This window comes from Thalassophryne amazonica, chromosome 15, assembly GCF_902500255.1.
Source record: "Thalassophryne amazonica chromosome 15, fThaAma1.1, whole genome shotgun sequence".
Classification (NCBI taxonomy): Eukaryota; Metazoa; Chordata; class Actinopteri; order Batrachoidiformes; family Batrachoididae; genus Thalassophryne; species Thalassophryne amazonica.
Window position 1 is genome coordinate 75024611 of NC_047117.1, and position 26950 is coordinate 75051560.

At 40.2% G+C, this 26950-nt stretch overlaps 1 protein-coding gene across 11 annotated transcripts in view; it reads right to left on the reverse strand.

The window, feature by feature from the left end:
• Positions 1-26950, reverse strand: part of LOC117525661 (teneurin-3) — a 564186-nt gene that overhangs the window by 121910 nt on the left and 415326 nt on the right. For all 11 annotated transcript variants that reach the window (XM_034187585.1, XM_034187583.1, XM_034187580.1 and 8 more), the window contains 4 exons: positions 22290-22422; positions 20109-20237; positions 9643-9774; positions 8491-8626 (listed from right to left, as the gene is read on the reverse strand). In XM_034187585.1, the coding sequence (XP_034043476.1) occupies positions 8491-8626; positions 9643-9774; positions 20109-20237; positions 22290-22422 (530 nt within the window). The remainder of the gene's footprint in view (positions 1-8490; positions 8627-9642; positions 9775-20108; positions 20238-22289; positions 22423-26950) is intronic.

Consider the following 26950-nt stretch of genomic DNA (forward strand, 5'->3'; position numbering starts at 1 on the left):
ATGGAACAGTCAGTTTTGTGCTTCTCTGAAACAAACCAAATAGCAACAGTTCTGGAAACAGCCATAAGCACAGATTAAAGTTGGCAGCAAACCCTTGAAATCCATCATTCTAATGAAGAAATGGGAACAGGAAGCACCCAACATAATCCTTAAAACTTTCTGACATTGGCAGTTCAACACTTGTACTACTCTTGTGTTCTGACTGGCTACACTGCAGTAGCCCATGTGCAGCTAGGGACTGACTGGAGACAACAACTAGAAGAAACACCAAAATGTTATTTGGAGAAAATCAAGAAAAAAAAAAAAATCTGCTGACATCTCTCAGAATTTTGTAAATCTTTGTGAGATAATTGGGATTCATGAATATCTCCCACACCGCTCATATTTTTGCTCATGTCCTTTTAATTAGTCAGATACACACCAACAAAGTTTCAGCTAATTAGTGCTCTACTGCGACTTTAAATGTCCATATATCAGAAGATATAGCAACTAGACAGCTGGCGATATGCTGCAGTGTCATTTTCAAGCACGTTTCAAGCTCTACAAATCTCCACATCTTTCTCGTAACATCAACCAGATGAAAGTTAAATCAAATTGAAACATAAATGTGAACACCCCAAAAATGTATCATTCACATTTTTCAAACATTCCCTGAAAATTCATAATGGGCAATCGGACAATCTTTGAGCACAAACCAGCTATTTCCTCAGCCAACTTTTTTACAACAGGTCTTGGTGATGTCATCAGGTGAGAATGCGAAATAATGAGACAGAAGAAAGAACTTTCACAATACTAAATAAATTAAAGTAAGATAAAACAATCATGCGGTACACCCCTGTCAAACCTTGATGATTTAGCCAGTGTATGCCAACCGTAATAAAATATGCTGGCATATGCTGGTGTACGTCTAGTAAGTTATGGGTATGTTTTGCATAAGTTAAGAGCACATTGACTCACACTCATATACATTGTAATACAGCGAGTACATCAAAAAAGTTTGGGCATGTACAATATTTTCGATGCATGAGAGCATATGGCTCATACGTCCCACATACGTAGGCCATAAACTGTAGGTAAGTTATGCAGTTGTTGACACACGTTTCTTGTAAGTTACTCATAAGACAAAATACATCCATTGATGCTGTCCATTGACTGGCTGAACAACTGAAAGCTGCTAGCCTCATGCAAACAGTTCAGACTGTTTCAAATATTAAAAACAATTCACTCACTGAGTAAATATGAAGTAATAATCTTACTTGTTTGTTTCAGTCAGATTCATTATCACAGCCTGACAAAAACGTATCCACATAAAGCGTCCTGATTTTAGAAAACGATGTCTGAAAATACTTTAATTCCTTGTTGTGGCTGAAGAAACGTAGCATTTTAAAAGAAGTCCCTCTATAGTTTGTACATTTCCCAGCCTGATCCAGAGAACACCGATGCTTTGTGCCACAACAAGACAATTAACTTATTTTAAAAGTTGAAAGAGTCACAGTGCCTCATTCATTCATGCATTCTGCCAGCAGTGGAAACACAAACCAAGCTATGCCTAACTGCTCTGACCCGTACCTTGCCATACCATGCAGTACCGACCCCGAACCGTTCGGTGGAAACAGGGCTGGCTAGCATACACTGACTAAATCATCGTAGTGTGACCGCTGCATAACTTATTTGACGTATCCAGCGTATTTGGTGCATTTTTAATACGCTGGCATATGCTATCTAAATCGTCTAGGTGTGACATGGCCCTTAGCACTTACAAGCACTTAGCTTGAGAATGAATGACTGGTGAATGAATAACGACCCATTTTGCCAGAAACAGTCATCTTCAGTAGGCTTCTTCTCCATCCCAACATGCATCACTGACATTACGATAATCAGCATACCATAACTTGTTCAGGTGTAGGTTAGTGACCAAGTTGACCCATTTTCCCAAAAAGAATAAATGAAGGTCACAAGCTCCAGAAGGCTTCTGATCCATCTCAAGATGCTTTATACTGAGAGCAACATGATAAACATCCCTTGGCCTGTTTAGGTAATATTGCATTTATGTCATTACTGTCCAAATTGACCCATTTCCCCAGAAAACAGGACAATGTAACCCTTCTTCAATAAAATCCATCCAAATGATGAAAATCCCTTTGACTAATCATGGGATAAAGCATGTACACATCACACAGACAGACAGACACACATGGACAGAAAGTATGATGACGACAACACCGCTTCGGGTGTCAGTTGAAGAGCATATCAAGTCTAGAAGCAGGGGCTGATGCTGTGGATCATAAGGATGAGAAAACGTTAACCTACCTCACCAGTATACTCATGTGACCTTTTTCTGTGAGAATGTATCCTTGATTGTGGGCTGTCAGTGGAGGTACCCAAACAAGGACTTTTTAAAATCATATGTTGCTGCCATTCATACCTATCTGCTTTTATAGTGTTGTTTTTTCTGATGTTAGCTGACTGATGGCCTACATTGTTGGGCCAAGCTGCCGATACATTTGGACTTTCTTCTGTGTACTGAGGAAATACATGTTAGGGCTGGCTGCCTGTCTCAGTGAGGTAGAGCACAGTCATGTTAGAAGTGGGACACATGCCAAATAAACACCCACACACACGCTGCTGTGTGCCGCCAAATGCATTTCCTGCCATTTTCTTCATGTGACCCGGCATCTGCACAGCTGTGTGCATTAAATGTAAAACAAACAGTGATCATCTCGGAGAAGAGAGTGAGAACAACATGAGAGGAGGATGGAGGAAGACAAAAATAGAGGGGAGTAATGATAGATAGATAAAGGTTTGAGGGAAAAGAGAAGAGTCAACTGGAAAACTTAAGCACCCCAGAGAAAGCGCGTTCACAAACTCAAATCATTTTAACAATTTTACATTAATTAGTTTGTACTCATTAGATAATAATGATGGAATTCTTACTTCAAAACATATTTTTTCTAACAAAGGATTTTTGTGCAACAGCATTACATTTTTGTCATTAAAGTTGCACCTTAATTTATACACGAAAAGCAAAAATAGGCCACCCACCTCAACGTGCCAAAGAGAAAATAAATGCGTACATCCCATAGAAAAAGAATCCTAAAGCATTCTGGTATAAGAAGAAATAATTAAAAAAAACAACATAAACAATCACTGATTAAAAATAACATTCAAAATTAAAAATAAGGACCATTTAATAAAGATTAAAATTTTGTGAAACTACATTTTGATCCATTTTTAAAAATTCTTAATTTCTACAAGCACTGAAATTGTTTCTTTAAATGATCTTTAACCATGTAACTACTTGTGGTAAATGGACTGCATTTCCATAAAGCACGCATGCACACACGCGCACACACACACACACACACGCGCACACACACACACACACACGCGCACACACGCACACACGCGCACACGCGCACACACGCGCACACACACACACACACACACACACACACACACACACACACACACACACACACACACACACACACACACACGTCACCATGCTGTCATGTAAGTGTTCCACAATAGACTGGGAGCAACATGGAATTAAGGACCTTGCCTCAAGGATAAGGATTTGAACTGAGGATCCTTTGACTGGGTTTAAACTCAAGACTATCGCCTCCCATATTTTTATCCACTACTGTCAGTCTGATTAATAAATATTTGGGTAGTCAAGTCTGGGAGCACACATTGACGCCATGTATTGGCACATCAACCATACCATGGAACCACTCTAGGTCCCGGATGACAGCCGTCCAAGCAAACAACTAAACCATCCACAACTCTTGAAATTAGCCATCTGTCTGCCTCAGCCAAGTGAGATAGCGCCTAGTTCAAAAATAATGAAGCCTAACTGCTGATTTGCATTGCATTTGTCATGAACAAGCCATTATTTTATTTAGCGCCATCCAGATTTATCTGTGAATTGCCTATAGTCTCTTTTACAGTTACTGAAAATTTCATGGAAAAATTCCGCACGGTTCCAGAGATATGCACGGAATTTACCCCAAAAATAGCACTTTTTTCATCAATTTTGTGTGACACTGATATTTAGCATTATCATTTAAAGTTGAATGTTTAAGAAATAACCTTGTATTTTGTCAGTTTGTTTGTTTGTGCTTCATACTAACACACAGTAATACATTTTTGTAAAGGTAGAAATGTCATTTCCTAGAAAAAACATCATGTTTTTAAAGCAAGGTAAAACTGTCACAAGCGTAACGTTGAAAATAAGTCCTTGATTTATTTGTGTCAAAACCTTAGCTATATCTCCTACTCTGCTTCAATAGAATAATTATATTACTTGTTCAATAATACCAGGAACTTTGTTTCAGGCTTCTGCAGACTAAAGAAGATACCTCCAACTGTTGTTGCAAGCGTTACGCTCTAGCACATTATAGTATATATGCACTGATAATTTTCTAGCTGAGACCAATAGAAATATTGAAACTCTGATATATAACCATACCTAAAATAATAACATTTCACAAAAAAGACCACTTTTAAATTTTGATGGTTATGTCACACTTTGGCTTCATTATTTTTGAACTAGACCATAGTGACTTTTTCTAAGTTTGTCTCTATGTACCACCACAATGAAGCTGAAATGAAATAATCAAGATGTGCTTGTAGCATCGATTTTCACTAATTACAGCCATTTATATATACTCACTCACTCATCACTCATCTTCAACCACTTTTCCAGGTTCGGGTCGTGGGGGCAACAGCTCCAGCCGGGGACCGCAGACTTCCCTTTCCCGGGCCACATTGACCACCTCTGACTGGAGGATCCCAAGGCGTTCCCAGGCCAGTGTGGAGATATAATCTCTCCACCTAATCCTGGGTCTTCCCCGGGGTGTCCTCCCAGATGGACGTGTCTGGAACACCTCCCTTGGGAGACGCCCAGGAGGCATCCTTACCAGATGCCCAAACCACCTCAGCCAGCTCATTTCAACGCAAAGGAGCAGCGACTCTACTCCGAGCTCCCCACGGATGACTGAACTTCTCTCCCTATCTCTAAGGGAGACACCAGTCACCCTCCTGAGGAAGCCCATTTCGGCTGCTTGTACCCACAATCTAGTTCTTTCGGTCATGACCCAACACTCATGACCATAGATGATTGTAGGAACGAAGACTGACCAGTTGATCGAGAGCTTCGCCTTTTTGGTCAGCTCCCTTTTCATCACAACAGTACGGTAGAGCGAATGCAATGCCGCCCCTGCAGCACTGATTCTCTGGCCAATCTCACGCTCCATCGTCCCCTCACTCGTGAACAAGACCCCGAGGTACTTGAACTCCTTCACTTGGGGCAAGGCCGTATTCTCTACCCGGGGTAGGCAATCCATCGGTTTCCTGCTGAGAACCACATCCTCAGATTTAGAGGTGCTGAACCTCATCCCAGCCGCTTCACAATCGGCTGTGAACCAATCCAGTGAGTGTTGGAGGTCAACAGAGTGTTGGAACTTGGTTGGTATAAGCAAATGAACAAACTAAAAATGAGAAGGAATAAGTGCTACACCATACAGAGGCCCATCACGCCAGGGCTTATCTCCAGAAACCATAACATGAACTAGATGAGTCCACAACTCTGCCTGGATGGGATGCAGTCCGTCACAAATTACGGGTACCAATTTATTACTGGGTGGACTGCGACAATTAACATTTAATGTCTTGATCAAGGACACAGATATTATCACTTTCACAGCCAGTTTTCTTGAGACAAGTCAGGGGATGGATACATTAACATTTCCAAAACACACAGACATAGGGGTATCATTTCTGTACCCAAAGATACCCCATAATGCACATAAATGTACCTCAAAGATGCAATGGGAGAGACCTGTTGGAGAAACGTGTATTTCACTGTGGAATTTCACCAAAAACCCATTCTTGAAGTTGGTTTCTATTTCTTGTCTTCAGTGCAGCTGTTCAGTGTTGCCATCATTGTTTTGACACTGATTATCTGTCAGTGTCACCCACTACAGCAGTGTAATCGCTGAGGATTGTTGACTTACCCTGACGTAAGACATTTCTTGTTTAGCTGTTCTGTGCGAAGAAAAGCAGACAGCAGGCATGCTTCTACGCTTTGCTTGACCTGGATCATTTACTCTCTGCTGTATTTGGTAATCAACACCTGGGCGTGTACAACTGTTTATTCACATTCCTAAATTCACTCAGAGAGGTCTGTGAGTTCATAAAGACACTGACCTGCTGAAGCCTGTTCATTCTGCCAAAACAAATGTCTGTCACTACGCACTCAAAACCCCATTTTCTGCCAAGAAAAAAGTCAAAAGGTGCACTTTCCTAAATAATACTCAATCCTGGAGAACACCAGCAAGAAAATGTTCAAAATCCAATTTTTTTCTGGAACATTTCGAAAGTTTAGCAATAAATTTTATGAATAAGTGTTCTTTTAGGCTCAGAATAGCTATCAAAACTTCCCATACACTCAAATCTGGCATGTTGATTCAGCAGTATGATATAGCCGGAGGTGCAAATTCCAGAGTGGACTGTTGTTCCACACCAGAATGTGTCCAAGGTGAGAGCTGCCAATGGAAATGGTTGGTGGAAATAACCCAGAAAACAAATGGAATAGAGCCCAAAGAGCAGTCCAAACAACAATGGGTACTGGAAAGATGAATCAAACACTGAATGATGTATGTGAGCATTTTAAATCCGTCCATACTTTTACAAAAATAAGAATTTGTCCAATAACATTAATTGTCCCCAGGAAACAATAGCAGGAAAACATTGCATGAAATGTTACAGCCATCACTGACCACGTTCAGGTGAGCGCACACTGGGCTGGCGATGAATGTGACTGTCGACAAAATCTGGGTAAATGTAGATACCATAAACACTGGGCTGATCAAAACTCTCTGAAATCAGTGTAAGCAAAGGTTAGATGTACTTGTTTTGTTTTAAGAGATTGTTAAAATGTTTTGCTAAATGCTACAGATTAGCTCTTCCAACAAATATAAGGTCATAACTACTTGATGTAAATGGTCAACTTTAAGCAACACTTAGACCACAACACCCTCACCTTACAGGCCAATTCACGCAAATAAAGTCTTTATGATTCAGTGACAATACAATATTATATAGTTCTGTGTGGCCTTAACCATTTGATCAATTCTTTTCAAAACTGACCCACTTCATCCAAAACCACATACCCTCATTTAACACATACTGGTTGCAAATTAAACAGTCAAAATTCAAAGCTCATGCAATTAATAGGATGGTGATATATATGACTTATTATATTGTTTAATAGCAACAATCCTATTAAACAATAACTTTCAATTCACAATCAGCACCAAAAAGACTGAGGTAATGTATCATCAAGGAAACTATGCACTGAACCCACAGTGATGGTGAACTGGGAAAATGGACAAACTGACAGGTGTGGACAAGTTCACATATCTAGGTTGCATGCTGTCTTCTTGTATGCATATCAGTGATATTGATGGTAGAATCGCCGAGGCTATTTCTGCCTTTGGTCATCATTCATCAGTGTAGACGCACAAAGGAGTATCCATCTCTACCAAATTGAAGGTGTAGTGCCCCATTGTCCTTATCAGCCTATTAAATGCAAATGAGACCTGGACTGTGTAACCAGAAGCATGCAGAGAAACTGAACTGATTCTATCTTAAATGCCTTCGCAAACTGCTCAGAGTAAAATAGCAGGACAAGGATCCAGATATGGAAATCTTTGAGTTGACAGGCATGCCCAGCAATTTCACTCTGATCTGGAAAACACAACTCCGCTGGGCTGGTCACCTAATGAGACTGTCTGATGGACTGGCTCTCAAAGAGGCCAGAGGAAACAGTTCAAGGACATGTTGAAAACCACTAAGAAAGACTTTGGTATATACAATATTACAATTTTTGGGAAACTGTTGTGCAGAACTGATCAGCATGATGCAGTCACAAGCGGAGCAGCAGCACTGAGGCATGACATATCAAGGATGCCAAGGCAAAGTACGCAACTCTCAAGGCTCGTGGAAGCAACAGTCCATCAGCAATTTCTGACACTTATCTTGTTCCCATTGTGAGAAAGGTTGCCAGGTATGGATCGACCTGATCAGTGATCTCGGCATTCACCATCCCACTGATGTTTCTCAGTGATGAAATGATGAAGATGCTCATGTTCCCACAGGAAGGACAAACAGCAATAGTAACAACAGGTAAAACAAATTCACTGAAGCAGCCATTTTTGCTAAATATAAGCAATGGGTTAAAATTTTGATCTTGACTTTGCCCTTGACTTTTAACCAGTTTTCCTCTATTTCAAATAACTTTGTCCTGGGTTGACCCTCAATCATTCAACTAAGCTTGTTTCACATATAGGTTTAACATGAAGCATAAAACACATCATCACTTGTAAGAACAAACAATTTCCAATTTTGTATTAAAACAACAATTGTGCAGTGAATATAAAAGCAATAGAATTCAATTTTAAGTCTATATATTACCAACAAACGTACCAACTGCTTCTGATAGCCCATAGACACGCTGGCCATAAGCATCGGTTTTATCCCAGATGAAGGTGTAGGACAGATTGGGTTGGGCAGGAAACCATTTCTGGAAGAGGCGTCCCACGACTGCCACCATCAGATGAACCTGAGGAGTCAAAAAATCCCAAAAGGTTCAGGTTTATATCATGCAGGATACTGATGTTGTCGTTGTTACATTTTATTTATTTATTTATTTATTTTTATGAAAGTCCAATTGTACTATTCTGCACAGATATTTCATTAATTACAAACACATCTTATCTAAACCAGTGGTCACTAACCAGGTAAATGATAGGTGGACTTTTATTTTAGAATATCCTTCACTATATTTGTTTACACATTCCTTGGACTTGTTGAACAACAGCAAGTTCAACTCCTACATGAGTTTCTGCTTTATTTGTATTCTTCAAACCAATACAATAGGGAATCTTCATCATGCACTGCAGCTGTTTATTAAGAAGAAGAAGAAGAACTTTATTCATCCCAAAGGAAATTAAGGAGGCGGTTTTACAGTGGGAGCAAAAGTAAGAAGAGTTTTAAGAGTAAGTCCCTTTGGCTGTGCCCTAGTTTGCACACAGCCAATCCAAGGTGGCTCTGCATGTTGAATTGGCACAGCTTTTACACCGGATCCCCTTCCTGACGCAACACCACATTACATGGAGAAATGTGGCAGGGCTAGGGTTTGAGCCAAGAACCTTCTGCAATGAAACAAAGTACACTAACCACTTGCGCCCCCCCGCCCCCAACACACACTGCTAAGAAGAACTTTAATAATAAAAAAAAATGCCACAAAGAGAAAAAGCTGAATTTATCCACAACATGTCATTATGTGACAAGACAAGGAAAATAATCCTCTGTACAGCAGAGATGATTTAGTTGTAATCTGCTCTGTGGTGGACAAACTGTTCAATCTTCCATCTTCATTGAAGTTGTGGAGGCAAATATGTGTCAGCATGTGAGCTACACATATCACAGCACGCTTTAAATATTGTATAAAAGTGTTTGGGCACCAGTGACAAATCATTCAGCGTTGCGGTATCAGCATGTAAGTTATAATAAGTAAAAAATAAAATAAAATCGATGAGTGTGTGCAGTATACCGAGCAAATATTTTGCTTCCTACCTTCATCAGGTTGAAGGGTATGGTTGACTGAGTCATGGTGACTTTGAGAACGGGTTTATACCCAGCAGCTCTGGAGCTCAGGTAGATCAGGTTCAGATCGCTGCCTGGTATTGAGGTTTCTTCTTGCAAAACCTACAGCCGGGACAACATCACATAATCAAAATCAGAGGTAAAACACAACTGAATTGACCAATTAGCAGTAAGCACTAATTGGATTAAAATTGTCGGGATATGAATCCTTTCCATTTCATTTTGTATACCTACACTTGCAGGAAAACAACAAGCAAGAGGACCAGTTTGTTGGAGAGGGCAGCACGTGCGCTGTGACACCTTGAACTTTTGACACCTACGCTGAGGCATTATGGTTTAATTTCAAATGTCCCACTTTGCTGACGGTTCACTGTGATGTGACGGCTCCTCTTTGATGACTGTGTGTAGTGAGAAAGATGCCGACTGCAATCTCGAGTGCTTTCATGCATATGATCTCTGCAGATATATGAATTTATATGTGTGTGCTTGCGCTGAACTGTATCGATGTGTGCCAGGCTGAATCACAGTGCTGTCAGGAGGCATCCACACGGAGCAGAGGACACACAGTGCATCCAACATCACATGCAGTGTGAGGGTACTGAGCGCCAACAGAAGGATGGTAAAGAGTTAAAAGTGTGATAGCAGCAGGGTGGCAAAGTCAAAGAGGGAACAAGGAATTTTATGTCTTCAACAAGAATAAACTGTGAAGAAATAGCCTGGAGAAGAACTCCATATTCACACACAACTTATTCTCTCAGTACTGTTTAATATTTTATCATCACAAACAAAACTGACTCAAATATTGTTCTGGTTTTCTTGTTTTTTGAGGGTTTGCATACGAGCATTGTACGTCTGTCCCATTTAGCACAGCTCACAATGTTTAAATTTTGATAACTCCAGGACAATGTATCAAAACACGGCCGCTGCAAGGTTTAAAAATGGTGTGCCCTGTTCTTTTCTGTTTTGTACATGTAATTTCAATAAAATATATTTTGAGTAAAAAAAAAGTTTGAGAACAAGTTCTGAACAGGTTTATAGGTATACATATTTATTACATTTGAATCAGATAGTTTCATGTTTGCCATGACTCAACTGCAGTACCAATGAAAACCTTTGGTGTCATCCACAGCCACACATCCACTCCATTTTTACTATTATATTTAACAATCATGTGAAGGCAAACACTGATGTGCACGACATGCCTGGTGCTCAGCAGGTGGCAGAAAACTACATATAAGTTCAACCACAGCTGTTCGTAATTTTTCCTGGTTGCATCCAGCAGCTATTAACCATCCAGCAGGTGGCAGACATGTCTATGTGATATTACATAGGCAAAACAAAAGTCGCTCTTTGACTGAGCTACAACATCAATGTTTACCACCTTATCTTTTTAGCCTTGTTCCATGCTCTTTCGTTTATTGATCCACAAGATGATAATATTTATTATTTTTTTAGTTATTGTTTAAACAGTTGGGCTGGGACAGATGAATCCACCCACTCACCCAAATTTTTGCTGTACAAATCCTGCACGGGTATGAGCACACTGAATTATCTTAATGCTTGTTCAGATTTGCAGTGCTGGTTATAGGACGGTTTTCTAGTTTCTAATTTGTTACCATTAAGTTTGGGGGCAGATTCAGACAGAGAGGCAGAGAGCACTTAAAATAAAATAAAAAATTATATATATATGTTTTGTTTTGTTTCTAACTTTGTACTTGAAACTTAAAACCCTATAGTACACCATGAGACTCATGTACCATTTCTAATTCTACACAGCTCCATCCTCTCTTATGACAAAAGCTGCTTTCTCAAAGTTGTGTTTCATTTTAAACATAATTAAAGCATATCAAAGCTCCAAAGCCAGAACACTGTTATTGGTTTGAATTGATTTGGAAGAAAAATGTCATTTTATGATGCATCAATTACATCAGTTGAGTTGGTTGCTGAAATAATCAATGTTGAACTGAATTGCTGACAGAGTGATTTGCTGCATGCTTATTTGATAAACATTCAAAGCTGCATTCTCAGGAGAATAGAAAAGCAGTCTTTGCAGTAAAATCATTATCATCCGGAGCTGCACATAACATAGTTGATGACGACAGATAAGAGTGAAATATGAATTATTGGGCAACAATTCACTTCACTGAAAACTGAGAAAATGCCACAGCGTTTTAGCATTTTGCACTATGCCAGACAAAAAAATGTGAAATATGTAGATTATTTATTGTTTAAAGAATGTACTTTCTGTGATGCATATTTCATTCTGTAATAATTTCATTTTTGTTGTTTTTGTGATAGAAAACCACACCAAAGGAATTAAGCTCGTATTGTCTGACCAGCGCCTCACAGGTGTCATTTGCCAGCACTCCCTGTCCCTTGATACAGAATATACTTGCACTTACCTGTGCACCTATGGATGTGTTTGTCTAAAAACAAGGTGTAGCCACATGGAAAGCTGGAATGCTCATAGCTTCCATCAGATGAAAGCATTTGCAGTTTAGGTGAGCTAAAAGCAGGCCTAAACTCTAGTGTAGTGACGTTGTGGTATTTTAAGAGTGCAGCACTCAAACACATGTTGTATAAGCAGGTTCACTAAAGACGTGCACTCAGCACAAAGCGATGCACAATAACACATAACAGGACTACGGAACCAAAGTTAACACAAAAATGAAGATTGAAATAAAAGTAATAACTACTGAAAATAAACCCCTCAACTTTAACAACTCTGGTCTGTATCATATTCTAATGCTGCTTTTCTGCCTCCCTGCAACTGGGCTGTGTGGACTAATAGGGTGGATTCAGTTTTCACAAAGGGTCTGGTTATTAAATGTGGTTTGAAACAAAAATCTATGTGATGACAATGCATAAGGTGGCTTAGTGGTTAGCACTGTTGCCTCATTACAAGAAGGTCCTGGGATCGCATCTCATCTAGTCTCCCCATATTTGTGTAGGTTTCCTCCATGCACGCCAGCTTCCTCCCACTTTCAAAGACATGCAGGTTAGGTGAAATGAAAACTTTAAATTGAATGCATGTGTGAGTGTCAGTGTATTTGTGTGTCTATATGTGGCTGCCGTCCTGTCCAGGGTGGAGCCTGCCTCTCACCCAATGAACGGTGGGATAGTCTCCAGCTCCCCGTGACCCTTAATTGGAAAATTAATGACGATGACGCGCAGTTATGATGCTTAAACTGTGCTTTGATACAAAACGCATCACAAACACCAATCATACACTCCAACGTCATAACAGAAAAAGAAAGCTCACTCCAAATGCATCACAGTGCACAGATGGAGCACAGGACACTAAGCACAACAGGTAAAGACAAATGAAAAGCTGCTAACGTCCCTTCAAACATAGGAAACATGAGTCTCGCACAGCGAAGATGTTTAAGGATGCAATATTCACATATTTGTTAATCCAACTGTGAATGGCAACTTCCAGGATTATGTTTCTTTTCTTCCTCTCACGCATTCTGTTCGCACAGACCTTTGATCTTATCATAAATCCTGTCCACACCTTTCTAAGGTATGCTCAATACCACAGCACCGCTAGTCATGCACTCTGATTTAAAGGAAATGATAGGTGACAGCAGTTGATTAAAGGATATGCCTAAAATAGAATAGAATAGAATTTAAAATTCTTCTTCTTACTTATAAGGTTTTGAATAATCAGGTCCCATCTTATCTTAGGGACCTCATAGTACCATATCACCCCAATAGAGCGCTTCACTCTCAGACTGCAGGCTTACTTGTAGTTCCTAGGGTTTGTAAGAGTAGAATGGGAGGCAGAGCCTTCAGCTTTCAGGCTCCTCTCCTCTGGAACCAGCTCCCAATTCAGATCAGGGAGAGAGACACCCTCTCTACTTTTAAGATTAGGCTTAAAACTTTCCTTTTTGCTAAAGCTTATAGTTAGGGCTGGATCAGGTGACCCTGAACCATCCCTTAGTTATGCTGCTATAGACTTAGACTGCTGGGGGGTTCCCATGATGCACTGAGTGTTTCTTTCTCTTTTTGCTCTGTATGCACCACTCTGCATTTAATCATTAGTGATTGATCTCTGCTCCCCTCCACAGCATGTCTTTTTCCTGGTTCTCTCCCTCAGCCCCAACCAGTCCCAGCAGAAGACTGCCCCTCCCTGAGCCTGGTTCTGCTGGAGGTTTCTTCCTGTTAAAAGGGAGTTTTTCCTTCCCACTGTCGCCAAGTGCTTGCTCACAGGGGGTCGTTTTGACCGTTGGGGTTTTTCCGTAATTATTGTATGGCCTTGCCTTACAATATAAAGCGCCTTGGGGCAGCTGTTTGTTGTGATTTGGCGCTATATAAATAAAATTGATTTGATTTAATTTGATTTAAAAAACACTTGACTAACGTGGCGTATTAATCCGGCTCCTCTAAGGTCAACAACGTAGTTTGCAATATAATCTCCTGTTGCTTAATAGGCAACGTGCAGACAGACATACCCCAAATGGATCTATATGACAGATTTTAGACAGTGTGCCTTAGATGCTAAAGACAGGGTTCTTAATATCTCACTGTTCATTTTAGATACTCATTAAGGTTAAATCAACATGCAGTCTTCTGCGTATACGTAGTCTTCTGGTCCCGGATAAGCGGTTGAAGCTGAGTGAGTGAGTGAGTGAATGAGTGAGTGAGTCCTTTGCAGTTTCAGAAAAGTGATAAAAGCTAAAGTAAGAAAGGTTTTTTGACTTCTCCCTTTTCCTAGTCAGTGTCTCCACAGCAGATCCGACATGCATCTGCATGTTGATTTGGCACAAGATTTATGGCAGATGTCCTTCCTGATGCAACTCCACATTGCATGGAGAATGGGCATGGATGGTCTTCAACCGGGTTCTGGGTTCAATCGCACTAACCACTTGCCTAAAGATCAGGCAAATTTTTCCTGTGGTGCAAATTTTGTCATATTGTGGTTTTAGACTGGTTGTGTGATCTTTATTTTAATTTAAAGTTATTCCAAAATCCAAAAAATAACTAACTAAATAAATAAATAAAAAGATTTTTCTACAAGTTTTTGTTTTATTCACCATAAACTGAAACATATTCAGCTGTCATACTTTAAAGTCTGCTCAGTTTATGACATGGAAGGAATAATTTTTCTGACGTTACTCAAATACAATCATTTCATTGCGGTCAAAAGTCTAAACAGGGATTTCCTGTCATTTTCAGAAAAAAAAAAACTATTCAACCAGATCAAATTATGGTCTTGAAGTAAATTAAGCCACAATTGCTCTGCTTCCTCAGAGGTTAATGAGACTAGTGGGTAAATGTTGTTTTTGGCCCGGCCCAGTCTCGCGCTTTGTTTTTGTGCTCCCGTCACAAAATGAGTTACATTTTCGTAACATAAAAAAAAAAAAATACATTTCTAACCCTACCCCTTCCCCTAACCTTAAACCTAAACCTCTCCCTTTCCCTAACCCTAACCATAACCCCCACAGACCGCATGCATCACCCCGCATTCTGTGCTCCCATCATGCAAATGTGGCACTTTTCGTGACAGGAGCACAAACCATAGATTAATTTACTTTTATCGCAGTATCGCAGGGCCACATGTAGGCAAACACATTCACACTTGTATGCACATGTACGGTCAATTTAAACCTTCCAATTCACCTACACTGCAGAATTATTCTTTATTTCAAACATTTTCAGTCTAAGCATATTTATTTCCTCAAATGTTGAAGGTCTAAATAAAAGCTTTAGTCATCTCCTGAATAGTCTGATTTGCATTTTGTTGAAACAAAGATTGCAAGCACTCATCACTGATGGTGTCCAAAACTGTAAAATGCATTTTACAGTCTTGAACAATAGAAGGATGCATTTAGAACATTTTAGTCACCATTTGTGTGTGTGTGTGTGTGTGTGTGTGTGTGTGTGTAAAGTTGCACACCAAATAAGATATTTAGCATGTGAACAGAATGATATTTTCTATGCTGTTTAGCATAGTGCAGCAGATAAGTGAATATTTCCAGAGGGATCCTTCAAATGGTGATGCAAGCACCAATTTTGGCACACATACTCCTTAGACATTACTCTTTTAAAAATGCCGAGTAGCCACATGAACTTTCAATAGGTGGCCAAGTAGGGAACTTGTTCAGTACAGTACAGCGGTCAGCGGTACAGCTATCACCTGGTTGAGCTGGTAGGATTAATAAATGGAATAGTTTTGACGGTGTTGAGTGCTTGGTTTGCAAAGTAAAGGTTAAACGATGTCGGTGTCCAATGGATTCTATGACATGTGACATATGTTACCCCGTAACATGATAACTAAGCATGATACACGATGCAAACTATTCCTTTTTAAAACCATATTAACTTAACTAATAATTTGCATCACTTTTTACCAAAACTGAAGCAATTTTAATTTTTGACTGCTCTGTACAAACTGAAATTGAACTTTTTCAGCATTTTTTCTGTTTTTACCCCATAACTCCATAACATTCATTCACTGATAGTCCAAACTATACCTTTTTGGAATCTTTATGATCAGACAAATAATATGGTACATATAACGATTGCTATCATGCTGAAATGAACGTTAATGACAGATACCTTTAAAATAGGGTAAGCCCCCCTCCCCCACCACACACACACACACACACACACACACACACACACACACACACACACACACACACACACACACACACACACACACACATATGAAATGTTATAAAACCAAGAAGGTACATATAACGATTGCTATCATGCTGAAATGAACGTTAATGACAGATACCTTTAAAAATAGGGTAAGGCCCCCTCCCCCACCACACACACACACACACACACACACACACACACACACACACACACACACACACACACACACACACACACACACACACACACACACACACACACACACACACAAAGGCGCTAAAAGGAGAGTTCTGATGATGACCAGGAGGAGACCACTGTGGAAAAGGAGCACGGCTCCTAATATAGAGGGGAAGACGGAGCTCCGTCAGAAAAATAAATTTAAAAATCCCCCCCAAAAATATGATGGCTAGGTAATGATCCATTCTGGGTGTTCTGGTATTATGTTTCACTTCCAGTATTGCCTTTTCATTAGTCAGGCATTTAGTGTTCATTACAGCTTCATTACCTTCGCTTTAAGACTGCCCTTTAACTGCCCTCCTGTCTAATGGACTCAGCAGCACCAAAAGCTAAGGAGCAGCTTTCCATTTGGTTGCTTTTGATCTGCACAAGACCTCGTACCCACACACGCACACACACACTTCATGCACACTCCATCTTTAGACAGGGACGCACACGCGAGCTTGTCAAATAAAAAGCAATTACAGAGCACTTGTTCAGGGTTGTAAAAATATAAAGACACATATGGAGTTCTGTCATCTGTTTTATTTCCTCGATGGACCGGTTAACACAATGTGACGATCACGGAACACACACACACATGCAGACCCCTGATTCTCTTTGTATTCCACACTCTCAATTCCGCTCACAGTCACACAGCACTTTCCTTTTTTCATTCTGTCTTTTTCCCTTTCTTTAGCTTCACAGACACACATACACACACAAAGATAACATGGCGTAATTTGTATGCAATTACGGCATTCCTCCATGATGAGCTTCAGTTGCCCGCCAAGAGAAACGTGCCATTAGGCTTATAGGCAATTAGAGACAGGACAAAGGGTGGGGTTGTGTGTGTCTGTGTGTGCACGTCAGTGTGCACATAACTGTAGTTTCCTATAAAAACAAGCATTCCAGAACCATACTTCTGCAGCTGTGACAGCAGTTGTGCGTGTGTGTGTGTGTGTCCGTCTTTGTCGTCATGACTAAGCCTGTTAAATGTCTTTCCGTTTGGCAATTTCTCTGTTGCTTCAAGCCTACATTCAAACATTGCTGGTGTTGATAGAGCTGCTGCTGTTTCCCAAAGAATAAACTTTTTTGTTGCTGTCAGAAAAGAACAACAAATGAGTTCAGCGTAGTGTTTCCCGAAATGTGGGCCACACCCCTCTGGTGGGCCGTAAAGGCACCACAGGTGAGACTTGAGAAGTCATTAAAATACGTATGTACAAATTTAAGATTTTAAAATTCTCCCAAAATATTTGATCTTCTTAAAAAAATGTAATCAGAATGAATAAATACAAATCCACTGAATTTAAATAATGCTTTATTCTTCATTTATAGGATCTATTTTACATTTTCTATCTATCTATCTATCTATCTATCTATCTATCTATCTATCTATCTATCTATCTATCTATCTATCTATCTATCTATCTATCTATCTATCTATCTATCTATCTATCTATCTATCTATCTATCTATCTATCTATCTATCTATCTATCTATCTATCTATATATATATATATATATATATACACACACACACACACACACACACACACAAACTGGACCAAAGACTTATTATTGCAATGATGAGAGTAATAAAAGCAGATGAGAGGTTCAACCATGGAGCTGGTTATAACAACGAGAGAGCACAGTCCCAATGCTGCACACTAAATGAAAACGTCCCTTCATGGACAGCAACATCACGTCTCGTAACCGGGCAAAATATTGATGAAGTTCCCGGATGTTAATGCATTTTCAATGGAGATGTGCGACTGAACACACTCAGAAAAATGCTCGCAAAATATGTGTTAAAATGCCATTTTGACCTGGATATCAAGCCAGTAAAATTAAATTACATTAAATTATGTCAGGAAAGTATTAAACGTACTCTGACACACACACATTCCCAAATATTAGTGTTGAAAGTTACACGGATCTGCGCTGTTAAGCTGCGCTGCTCGGCTGAGCTGCTGCTGTGTTCAACGCAGCGCGGCTCCTAAAACCATTACAATACATTTATATATACATATATTATATTTGCACACAATTATCCTTTATTGACCGAGTTTCATTCATGAAGTCAGTGGTGTGGGTACACATCTCTATGTGTGGGTGTGACTGTGAGTGGCACAGCGCAGGTCATTATAATCTCATTATTTCAAGGTGCAAACTAAAAAAAAAAAAAAAAATCCCCAGTCTTGTCAAACAATTTTAATCACTAATGACAAGTACTTTAACTAGACATTGGTCCAGCAGTGAAAAATATCAACTAGACATTAAGTGAAGAGTTAATGGTCCGTGTCATCGGGTGACACAGGTACGGGCAGGAAACATACAGCTGTTTATCATCCAAATATCACGGACAAAGTGACAAGAATAACCAAAACCACTTACTTATGGAACGAAATATTGTCTCCCTTGTTTGTCCGTCTGTGGCTTTGCCAACATGCGCAGCTTTCCAGCATATTCCACCTGTTTCTTGACGACACTAAGTGAACTTCTATGCACGCAAATCACTAACTTGCCAGGAATTAAAATGGCGATCACGCCTCCTTGTCGGCACATGGCTCAGTGCTACTGCGCTCTCTAGTTCTTATATACAGCTCCATGGGTTCAACTAAGTTTAGTAAATGGAATGTTATGGTCCAGTTTAGGGGTGCATGAAATCATATTACATAAGACAGTTCCAGGTAGGATCTTGAAGTATATAGAAGCTTGTACCTCTTTTGGGAGAGGGCCCAAGTCTTAATTAAAGTGGAACTGAACCCGCAAAACCCCATTGTAAATCAATCCATGGTGCTATAAAACATAACTGTTGAGCTCAAACTTAATGTAAAATAAAAAGGAAAGATAGGGCTTGGTATTTGGGATTTTACCTTCATTTAAAATGTTCATATTTATTTTATCTTTAAATTATTTAAACATATATTTGTGGCACTGTATGCCAGACATTTAGATTTTTGTACTGTATTCACTTTCAGTCATCACAGAAATACATAAAAATCAGATAGATTGAAAAGTTTTTTAGAAACCACACTAAAAAAGGAACTGCTGTCTCAAACGAGAAAAATTGATGTAACAATTTGCATTGATTTTTTAAAGTTATTTCAACTCAGTTATTTCAACTTTTAACTGAATTAATGCCACAAGACTAAGTTACAATAACTAAAAAAAAAAATCTATGCAAATTGTTACATCACTTTTTCTCGTTGAGAGAGCGGTTAAATGTTTTTTTTTAGAGTGTATGAACCGTATGCACAGATCATTGGTAAGAGGCAGCGAGAGTGAAATTTTATTCTGTCTGTCTACTGACACATGCTTTATTCTGTTGATGGTGAAGCTCACAATGGATCAATGTATGACCGGAAAAAATTATTAAAGTAAAATAAAATGAAAATATAGCATATGCATTGTGTCTCTGTCATCAGAATACAATTTTCAATTGATAAGCATCTCTGAAAATGGAACAATTAAAATTTTTATATTATTTAACTTCACCAATTTATGTGTTGCATGTTTCATCTTTTATTTTGAAACAACCTGAGCGACCGGCCCACATCAAATTTTTTACTCGCTGTTTAAAGGCACTGATCTTTGGGTTTTAGTACCTGTGTTTCAGGTATGATGGGCCCATCTTCAGGAGACGTTCTGTAAAATGTAGACAGAGGAGACGCCACAATGACAGGACTGGGTCTGATGAAACCACTCAGGTCACAGCTGGGAATGTCGTTTTCCTCCTGAAACAGCAGCATACAAAGTGGGGCAGTTGGACATTTCCATCAATGGATCTTTAACTATGAAACAGTTTAGGTGCTTGGCAAGTCTCCCACTCAGTCTATATATAAATCATGACCCCCTCCAACTTCCCCCACTCCAAAAATGCAGTGCAAATAAGGCTATTTTTTAAAAATCTATTTATTATTTTATTATTATTATTATTACTACCATATCTGCGCATTGGAACATCCATGGTGCACCATGCTAAATTTTGCTTGAAAAGTGGGTGGGCGGGTGCACAAGCATGTGGGTAATATTATGTTTATCGGAACGCCTACCCCTCCATATATTTCAATAAAAAGATTTCATCACAAATAACACCCGTTTAGTGCCAGATGGTGCCAGATCCGTTCTGCCTTGTGCGTGTGGCGGATGCCGGCAGGAGTTGCTGTGCATATGGTAGTCAGTAAACTTTACTCCCCAATGCCGCTCTGCCAACAGGCACCAGGGCCCATGGGTTTTACCCTCCTGCACTCAAAAAAATGACTCGTCAGATGAACTCAATTCAATTATGTGCAGGATTTCCATCTAATACATTTTTGTAGCACCAACTCAAAAAACACATCCATGCAAGGTAATTTGAATTTTAATTTAGTTGGGACTACATATGTTTATTAGATGGAAATCCAATCCAATGAGTCAGTTTTTTTGAGTGTGGTTAGAGCTCCTGACTCACACACTGCCAGTGATCATGAGTTCATGTATTGAAGGTGGAGCGATGGAGTGGACAGCAAATACACATTGCAGAATTTAAATTGGTGCCGTGACCTGGATGGGAGTGAGGACCATGAGTTGGCATCCCGAGGGTAGACCAAAGGAGTGGAAAGTACATACACAATGCAGAGGTTAAAAGTGCAACACTCACTGCAAACTCTGAAATAGACTTCATTGTCATGTAACTACTACTGATATTAAAAAAAAACATCCTGGCAGTATGTGTAATATAATGAATTAAGAAACAAATTCCCCAAGCAAAACAAAAGACATTGTGGGTCACCCGGTACATGACATTGTCACAGGTAAGACATGGAAGTGAAGAGAAAAACCTTGTGAAAACTCTGTATATTTTGCATTTTGTGTTGGGCTCACAAAATTAATTCATGGCCGTTTAATCAACTTAAATTAAAAAAAAAAAAATTAGGGTGGGTGCGTAACCAACTTTCAGTTTAAAAGGGGGTGGGCAGATGCTCGGGGGGGTCATTTCAATATTTGGATATAGTATTATTATAATTACTATTAGGAAACTAGCTGTGACAGCTGTTTTGAGGTAATATTAGCAATATAATACCTTACAAAAGAACATTTATTTGGGATGTCCTGATCTGTTTTTTTTTTCGTTTCTTTTTAAACGGCAATCTCGACCAGATTCTATCAATAGCATAGTTGCCAACACAGAGTCCTGATATTTTCCTAGATATTACACTTGCACAAGGCAAATTGTAAGCACATCAAAGTCAATGTACATGCCTCACAATTTAACAGATCTGCCACACATTAGCAAAAAACAAACAAACAAACAAAAACCCTTCAAGCCAAGCTAATCATTGTTGTTTCATTTATTTATTTTTAAAAAAATTTTTAATGGCTTGTCAATTCCACTTGGTACAGAATTGTAGGAATAAAGGTCACAGTAATACTGATTGAACAATGTTTTAGTTGTTAAAATATTATTATTATTATTATTATTATTATTATTATTATCATCATCAAAAGTGGACCTTTATTCTAAGGGGTGGTGGTGGGGGGCGCACATAGCCAGAAGGGAATTCTGACCCCTCGTCTCTTTGGTTACGCGCCTGCATAGTCTCTGATTGCTGGAGAACAACCGAGACAAAAGAACAAAAACCTGTTCATTTATGTGGAAAGCGCCATCTGACTGATGGTAAGAAGAGTATGTGCATAGACTTTTGCATGTCTCAGTACTCGATCAGTGAGCCAGCAGGTTGGAAAAGATATCAAAAGTCCAACATCAGTCAACAACCAAAGACACAGTCAGCTGCCACATCACTCACCTTCTTCATGACCAACGTGTCCATGACATAAAAGACATTCCATGGCACCCACACTGTTCGGTACTGAGTGAGGAAGGGAGCACGCTCAAAACTGAGTGTGAGGGAAGCTCCGCCGTTTGCCAGCAGATCAAACCTGTAGCAAATTCACAACAGACAAAAATTTAATATGCAAGTGGCAGAATAAATTAACTGCTGTCAGTTAAGTAGTTTCATGTTGTAAGTGCGACTCCACATGGTGTTTGGAAAACAATACCAAAGGTTAAATGATGAAATGTGCATATGCTGAATACAAATTCAACAGATGCTGGATACATTCTGATCAGATTTATGTCTGAATGTATACACATCAGAAGAAACACATACACACACACACAAACACACATATATGTATATATATATATATATATATATATATATATATATATATATATATATATATATATATATATGAATAATGGCGGTGAAAATAACGCACAAAAAAGCATGAAAAACATAATGCAGATTAATGGTGCTCCATGGTGCCCTTTGAGCTGTGCTGCTGTTTAGCACTGAGAAATGTTACTTTTCATTGAAATGATGCTCAGATGCAAGTTTTCATAGGAACACCATTCTGTGCAATATGTGCAGTCAGGAGTTTTCACACCATCTGACATTTTCAAGCCACAAAAATTATATCAAACGCAAAACATTTAGCAGCATTAGCACAGCACCTGATGCGTTCAGCCTCATTTACTTGAGCAACTTCTGCTGTGATTTAGCGCTTTGTAAATAAATTGAACTCAACTGAATTAAATCACACTCTTGACCAGTGTTTAGGCACAGTCACCTTTGATTTCATCAGGTGAATGAAGATTTATGAAGCCCTGTGTGCACGGCAGTTTTTATCCATCATCCACGGGCACTTTTTATCCATCATCCACGGGCACTGTTTTTTGTGTACATAAGATTGGGAGATTTGGACTTTTTTTCTGTGGATTTTGTGAGTAGTCTACGTAATTACACAGCTTCTTTTTTTGTATTTTTTAATTGTGTTTAATGTTGCCATTGTTATTATTACTCTGTGCACCACATTATGAGTGGGGTATTGTCAACACTCCTGTGTGTGTGTGTGTGTGTGTGTGTGTGTGTGTGTGTGTGTGTGTGTGTGTGTGTGTGTGTGTGTGTGTGTGTGTGTGTGTGTGTGTGTGTGTGTGTGTGTGTGTGTGTGCGTGAGCAAAATAACTAAAAATATTACTTTGGTTAGTGTATCTAGATGATTACCCTTTAGGAGAAATTTCATTAAGGATCAACACAAAACATACCCCCCCTCAAAATCCAATAAAAGAAACAACAATAAAATCAATAAAACCACTAAAATAGACAGAGCAATGTGCATCAGGAGGAATAAGTAGCCAGTGGAGCTGTTGGAGGACGGGATTGATATGCTGGATCAAGGGGGTTCGAGCTATGATACAGGCAGCTGAATTCTGGACCAGTTGAAGTTTATGGAGGGATTTGTGAGGGAGACCAAAGAGAACAGAGTTACAATAATCCAGACAGGAGGTAATGAGGCTATGGACTAGGATGGCAGGAGTTTGGGGGAGTAAGGGAGGGGCGAAGACAATTAATGTTGCGTAGATGGAAGTAGTCAGACCTAGTAATATTTTTAATATGGGACTGCAAGGATAATGTGCTGTAAAGGATGACACCCCGACTCTTAACCTGGGGGGAAGGTAGAACGGTGGAATTATCAATAATGAGAAAAAGGTTTTGGATAGAATGGATTTTGTACCAATGAGGAGAACCTCAGTTTTTGCTACTGTTTAATTTAAGAAAGTTTAAAGGGAACCAGGTTTCTATTTCAGAGATTCAATCAGTGAGGGAGGTGGGTGGAAGAGGGGGCAAGGGTTTAGAGCAGTGGTGTCCAAAGTATTCCAGAAAAAGCCGAGAGGGTGCAGGCTTTCTTTGCAGCCACTGACTTCAGCAGGTGATTTCACTGATTAACATCCCTTTGAGCAGGTGGGATGAGTTTATCAGTGAAATCACCTGCTGGAGTCAGTGGCTGCAAGGAAAACCTACACCCTCTTGGCCCATTCTGGAATAGTTTGGACACCACTGGTTTAGAGGTAGGATAGAGCTGGGGTCATCAGCATAACGGTGGAAATGAATGTTGAATTTTCAGAAGATATTACCAAAGGGAAGAAGATAGATGATGAAGAGGAGGGGGCCCCAGGACAGAGCCCTGGGGCACACCTGAAGTGACGGGGGAGGAGGTGGATTTAAAGGATTTAGGTTGGGTGAACTGAGTGTGGCCAGAGAGGTAGGATGTAAACCAGTCTAATGAAGTATGAGATATGCCAATGGAAGCTAGCCTATTGAGGAGAGTGGAATGACCAATTGTATCAAAGGCTGCACTCAGGTTGAGGAGGATGAGGATGGTGAGGAGTCCAGAATCAGCTGCCATGAGGAGATCATTTATAATTTTATTGAATGCTGTTTCTGTTTCATAATATGACCACAACAAATGGGGCAAGACATTTGATCAATAGCTCATATTGATCAGTGAAATACCCATCATCTGGTGTAAGTGACTTTATGATCAAGTCACAAATATGTCATAATAAAAACCTGTATTTGCCTGAGTGTTCATTTAGCGTTTTGTTTTTTTTTTTCTGTAGAAAAAGCACTGAGGCAACACCCACAAATGTTTCATCCAAGCAGTTTCAGCATTTTCAGTGGGAAAAAAGTGCTCCTTGTGGAATTAGTTTCTATGACAACAATAAATCACCAACGATGAGCTTGTAATGTACATCAATTAAAATGTACTGACTCTCACCAAAGAACAAAGTGGATGTCCAATCTGTTATCACAGACAAGGGTTTTTTGTTGGTTTGATTTTGTTTTTGTTCTGGAGGCGGCTGCATGCAGCCGCACATGCACTCAGTTTTCATTTAGAGAAACTGAAAAAAAAAAAAAAATCCTGGCAGCGAGAAAAGAAAAGGAAAAAAATGTGATGTGGATGCTCATTTCACACATCTTCAACTGCTTATCCGGGATCGGGTTGCAGGGCAACAGCTCCAGCAGGGGACCCCAGATTTCCCTTTCCCAGGCCGCATTCACCACCTCTGACTGGGGGATTCCCAGGTCAGTCTGGAGATATAATCTCTCCACCTAGTCCTGGGTCTTCCACAGGGTCTCCTCCCAGATCAACATGCCTGGAACACCTCCCTAGGGAGGCACCCAGGGCTCATCCTTACCAGATGCCCAAACCACCTCAGCTGGCTCCTTTCAACACAAAGGAGCAGTGGTTCTACTCCGAGCTTCTCACTCTATCTCTAAAGGAGACAGCCTATCTCTAAGGGAGACACCAGCCACTCTCCTAAGGAAGCCCATTTCGGCCGCTTGTACCCGCAATGTAGTTCTTTCGGTCATGACCCAACCCTCATGACCATAGGTGAGACTAGGAACGAAGACTGACCAGTAGATTGAGAGCTTCGCCTTTTGGCTCAGCTCCCTTTTCATCACAACAGTACGGTAGAGCGAATGCAACACCGCCCCTGCTGCGCTAATTCTCCGGCCAATCTCACATTCCATTTCCCCTCACTCATGAACAAGACCCCAAGGTACTTGAACTCCTTCACTTGGGGCAAGACCGCATTCCCTACTAATAGGCAATCCTACATCATCTGCAAAAAGCAGTGATGACACCTTGAGCACATCAGACTGGAAACCCTCCTTCCCCCGACTATACCTCGATATCCTGCCCATGAAAATCACAAACAGGATTGGTGACAAGGCACAGCCTTGGCGGACGCCAACCCCCACCGGAAATGAGTCCAACATACTGCCCAGCACCCGAACACAGCTCTCGTTTTGTGAGTAGAGAGATTGGATGGCCCTGAGAATGGACCACCTCACTCCATACTGCCGCAGCACCTCCCACAGTATCTCCCAGGGTACTCAATCATATGCCTTCTCCAAGTCCACAAAACACATGAAGAGTGGACGGACATACTCCCAGGGCCCCTCCACAATCCTTGTGAGAGTGAAGAGCTGGTCGGTTCCATGACCAGGACAGAACCCGCATTGTTCCTCTTCAATCAGAGTTTTGACTATCGGCCGAACCCTCCTTTCCAGCACCCTGGAGAAGACTTCACCAGGGAGGCTGAGTAGTGTGATGCTCCTATAATTGGCACACACTCTCTTGTCCCCTTTTTTAAATATTGGGACCACCACCCCAGTTTGCAACTTCTTAGGCACTGTCCAAGATCTCAATGCAGTGTTGAAGAGACGTCTCATCCAAGACAGTCCCTGCACACCCAGAGCCTTCAGCATTTCTGGACGGATCTCATCAACCCCTGGGGCCTTGCCACTGCAGAGTTGTTTGACTATCTCAGTGACTTCCACCAGGGAAATTGATGATGATCCCCCATCAGCTTCCAGTTCTGCCCCTACTAAAGAGGGTGCGCTGGTCTGATGCAGTAGTTCCTCAAAGTGTTCCTTCCAGCGGTGATGTGGATGCAGGGAATTAATTCCTTATACACTGTCCCACATGAAAGATTAGCATCATAAAAGAAGCAAGGCATTATTTTTGGCTACGGCTCTGAATATGGTGGTCTCACATCTCACTGTGTGACAGGTTGAAGGACAGTCGGTGTCGCAGCCTTGTGACAAAAGACAAC